The following is a 4,260-nucleotide window of genomic DNA, read 5'->3' on the forward strand; positions in this document are numbered from 1 at the left end:
CGCCCAGCGGGAACATCACAACGCCACTGTCAGCGTTTAATGACGGAGGGAACGAAGGAGTCACTCGGAGAGATCCCAGTGAGAGAGCAGCAGTCGGCCTCGTCAGGCGCAGGAATGTGTTCAACATCTCCCGCACATTCCTCTGGTTTAAATCATCAAGACACTTCAGATGTCAGAACATAACGAAGAGCTGTTTCCTCCACAGTCTCCATCTCTGTCCCTACTCTCTCTCTTGGAGTCCATTCTTGTCTCTAAGTGCAGACCCGGGACATTACTGTGTCTCCACGTGTGGACACCTGAGAGTCTGTGTCTCTGTGTGGACACCTGAGAGTCTGTGTCTCTGTGTGGACACCTGAGAGTCTGTGTCTCTGTGTGTGGACACCTGAGAGTCTGTGTCTCTGTGTGGACACCTGAGAGTCTGTGTCTCTGTGTGTGGACACCTGGGAGTCTGTGTCTCTGTGTGGACACCTGAGAGTCACTGTCTGTGTGTGGACACCTGAGAGTCTGTGTCTCTGTGTGGACACCTGAGAGTCTGTGTCTCTGTGTGGACACCTGAGAGTCCAGGGGACCAGATCTGAAAGAAGATCTGAAACAGGAAACCCTTCAGTCCTCACTCATGGCTGACCTGGAGGATCAGCATGACTCAGCGGTCTGGACCGTTGTGATGACTCAGCAGAGAGTCACTGTGACTCAGCAGAGTTTCTCTTTATCTGTTTATTTTATTAGTGAGAGAGAGTCCAGTCACAGGACGGATAAGTTACGGGGTTGTATTACAGTTTCAGGACTTTTCCAGAATTAAAAAATCATTGTGAATATTAAGGTTTCTTTTGTTACCTCATAAAAACCCATTCATGTTAATTTATGCATTAATCAAAATATAAAAAATTGGAGGACCATCAGAATTTGCACCTTGATTAAAGTACAAATTAAGGAATGTGTGTAATGTTATTTCATCACTGATATTAATGTGTAAATTAAAGGGAAAGTTGCGTCACAATCTACTCAATTGCTGATTTAATTAAGGTGATTTAATGTGTCGAGTCTTTTCAAAGTCTTTGACAAATAAAAACCGAACATCTCGTCTTAGATGAAGGGACGTTTGTTGCCATAGTGATGACGGGATGCAGGTCTCAGCTGTCAATCACAGACAGATTCTCCCTCTCAACCCTGAAGAAGAAAAATCATCAAGTGTTTCAGAGGGAAGGAAACTCTTTTGATTACCTCGGCATACCCCCCCCCCCCCCCCCCCCCCCGTGGGAGTCCGGACCCCAAGATGTGGTTCCACTGAGGTCCGTATATATATAATAACACCTGCTCATGTCTGAACGTGAAGCTGATCGTGTGTCTGACTGAGCTCAGTCTGACAAACAGAACGTGACGACAGCTCCAGCTGACTCATCTGAGTCCAGCAGCAGCTGAGGACAGAGACCAGTCTGACGTCCGAGGCCCGGCCTGGTTCTGGGAAGCTGAAACTGTCCCAGGAGACGGCAGTTTGAATCCCTCTCTGAGGAGCCTTCATCACATCCGTCGCCCTCAGAATAAAGTACCACCCCTCCCTCGAATAAAAGGCTGCTGAATCAGACTGAAGCCACAAATCTGCTCTGTGACCTTTGACCTCTGGCTTCTAACTGAGACTAGTTGAGCAATGAAGCTGTACGGTGTAACATCGTCATCATCATCATCCTCCTCATCATCACCATCTGTGTTAGGGAAGAACTTCTTTGGGTTTTGGAGGGTTGACATGAATTAAGGGAATAAAAACCATCTTACACTTTGTAACATTGACAGGACCTCCAGTGTATGAGGGGCTTTTATTTTGAAGAGTCTGCAATGCTTCTGATGTATTTCCTCTCGTGCAGCTGATTTTATAAAGAATCAACTGAAGAAGAAAAGTATAAAAATAGAAACTATACATGAAATAAAATTAATAAAAAAATACAGCAACAATTCCAGGGTTTAGCAACTATTGATTAAAAATCAATCATTGATCATCATTTTGAAATAACACAATCATTTTAAATTAAAGTGTGAAGCAGTCATCAATAAAAAATAAAATAAATACAAACAAAGAGACACGGCTGATGTCGGAGCAGCCGGCCCAGTGAATTATGGTCCATGTAGTTCCTCTGCAGTCTGGATCTGCTGAGCCCAGTTTCACACATGAAAACATGACGAAGTGAAAGAAATAAAAATCAACTAACATGGAAACTAATAGCTGAAGGGTTAATGTAAAGTCCTGAGCTGCTCCAGTCTGAGTTTCAGCTCTCTGCTCCTCTTCCTCAGCTCGTCCTTCATCGTCAGCAGCCTCCTCTCGTCCTCTTGGATCTTTGTGATGAACTCCGCCGCCGTCTTCAGGATCACCACCTTGGCCGTTTTGTCGTTGTTGGCCACCGCCGGGATTTCGTCCCTCAGAGCCAAGAAGCTCATCTTCAGCTCGCTCCGCCGCTGCCTCTCCAGCACGTTGTGCGTCCTGCGTTTGTCCTCGTTGTCCTCGCCGTCCGACCGCGGGCTCCAGCACCTGCGGCCGCCGCTCTGCCTCGGCGACGAGCAGGTGATTTCTGACTTGACCCGTTTCACGGCGGGCTGCTCGGGCTTCTGGGCGGCGTAATTGTGTTGGTGGATGCTGACATGAGAGCGCTTCAGGACCAGCGGGGAGGGGTCCGACCGCCGGGACACTTTCCGCCTGTCCACCGTCACCACGTCAATCTCCTCATCCTCCTCCTCCTCCTCTTCTTCTTCTTCTGGGGAAAAAGAAACATTCTGGTGTTAGTGCTGGTGGTCATTAAAACTGTTAGCAGATACCAACAACAACAACAACAACAACAACAACAACAACAACAACAACAACAACAACAACAGCAGCAGCAGCAGCAGCAGCTGCAGCCACTGGTCCCACAGTTCACTTCTGTTTTAAGAGAAACTTGCAGGATTTGGTTTCTCTGAGTGTTTCACCTGAAATCTGATATATTTTCATTGGCTCCCTCAGAAAACAGCCAATCAGAACAGAGGCTCAGAGCCTCCTCTCTTCTGATTGGCTCATGCTCTTGTAAACTGTAAACTCTTTGTTATGTGTATAAATACCAACAGAGCTGATGGACAAAACCAGGAGCATAAAAACAAAGTTTTAACAAAGGATTAAAGAAGTGACTTTCCAAAATAAAAGCTGCTTCTCACCTGATTCACTGTCACTGCTGCTGAGTGGCGGCGTGTCCAGACACAGTTCTGACCCCGCCTCCATCACTGCTCCATCATCGCTCTTCTCGCCCAGGGTGGTGTACGGAAACACCACAGAGGGGTCGATACAGTCTGCGGCCGCTGCGTGGAGGTCGTGCAGGTACCCCGCGTTCACCTGACACCTGCCCACCTGCTGATCAGCTGCTCCGCTCTCTTCGTTAGTGTTGCCGGCGGTGGTGGAGGAGTCTCGGCGGGACCGGAGCAAGGCCAGCCTCTCAGACACCACCTTCTCCAGCTTGGTGGCGGCGGCGAAGCTGCTGCTCCACATGCAGTCCTGGATGATGAAGGACTGGAGGAAGGCCGCGGAGGGGTTGCAGTCCCCGTCCGGCAGGTCGGACACAGCCTCCAGGTGATCTGCGGCGGACAGCGGGACATCGGACAGGGAGGGTCTCCGGCTGGGGGACAGGGGGGGCGTCGGCAGCAGCTCGAACTTCTTCCAGATGTCCTCCCCGGGACCCGGGAGGAGCAGGCTGCGTGAAGGAGGGTAGAAGTCCTCCTCCTCGCCATCCAAGAGGAAGTAGGGCTGGATCGTGTCGTAGTCGTAGTCGTAGTTTGTGCTGGACAGGGGCAACACTGGCAGCATTATGGCTGCCTGCGGAGGCACAACACATGAGGTCAGCTTTAACAAGCTTCACCAGACGGGACGGTGAAGTGAAGCACAAAATATTCAATAAGAGATTATATAAAACTGATGCAAAGAAAATAAGTGATTCTGTTCGTTTCTCTGGTTTAAATCTTTTCCACATTTTAGGAAGAAAAATGACAAAAATCCCGAATACAAGAAGAGACTTTAATGACGTGTCAACATGTAGTTGTTTCCCCATCACAACACTGAACTGGTTTACTTGGAATATTTTCATATTGGTTTCAATCTCCATATTTCACTAATTGCAGCTGTTCAACTACAGATTCAGTTCCACCTTGAAAACATACACTAACATATTCAGATATAATCACATATCTGAAATTACTAAGAGCAAAAGTATTTACATAGAGGAAAGGGTGTGTGTGTGTGGGGGGGGGGGG

The 4,260-nt window shown here is 48.2% G+C and overlaps 1 protein-coding gene across 2 annotated transcripts in view; it reads right to left on the reverse strand.

Moving 5' to 3' along the window:
- Positions 1 to 1,772: 1,772 nt before the first annotated feature.
- LOC111649068 (transcriptional regulator Myc-A-like) overlaps positions 1,773 to 4,260 on the reverse strand; it is a 4,062-nt gene continuing 1,574 nt past the window's right edge. The window contains exons 2-3 of one of the 2 annotated variants that reach the window (XM_023398808.2): positions 3,175 to 3,826; positions 1,773 to 2,738 (exon numbers count right to left, since the gene is read on the reverse strand). In XM_023398808.2, coding sequence (XP_023254576.1) covers positions 2,224 to 2,738; positions 3,175 to 3,817 — 1,158 coding nt within the window. In that variant the 5' untranslated portion in view covers positions 3,818 to 3,826 and the 3' untranslated portion in view covers positions 1,773 to 2,223. Of the gene's footprint in view, positions 2,742 to 3,174; positions 3,827 to 4,260 lie in introns of both variants that reach the window. The other variant, XM_023398807.2, reaches the window with a different exon arrangement.

Source organism: Seriola lalandi, unplaced genomic scaffold (assembly GCF_002814215.2).
Source record: "Seriola lalandi dorsalis isolate HSWRI2012SDOR001 ecotype SW California unplaced genomic scaffold, Sedor1 jcf7180002049917, whole genome shotgun sequence".
Taxonomy (NCBI): domain Eukaryota; kingdom Metazoa; phylum Chordata; class Actinopteri; order Carangiformes; family Carangidae; genus Seriola; species Seriola lalandi.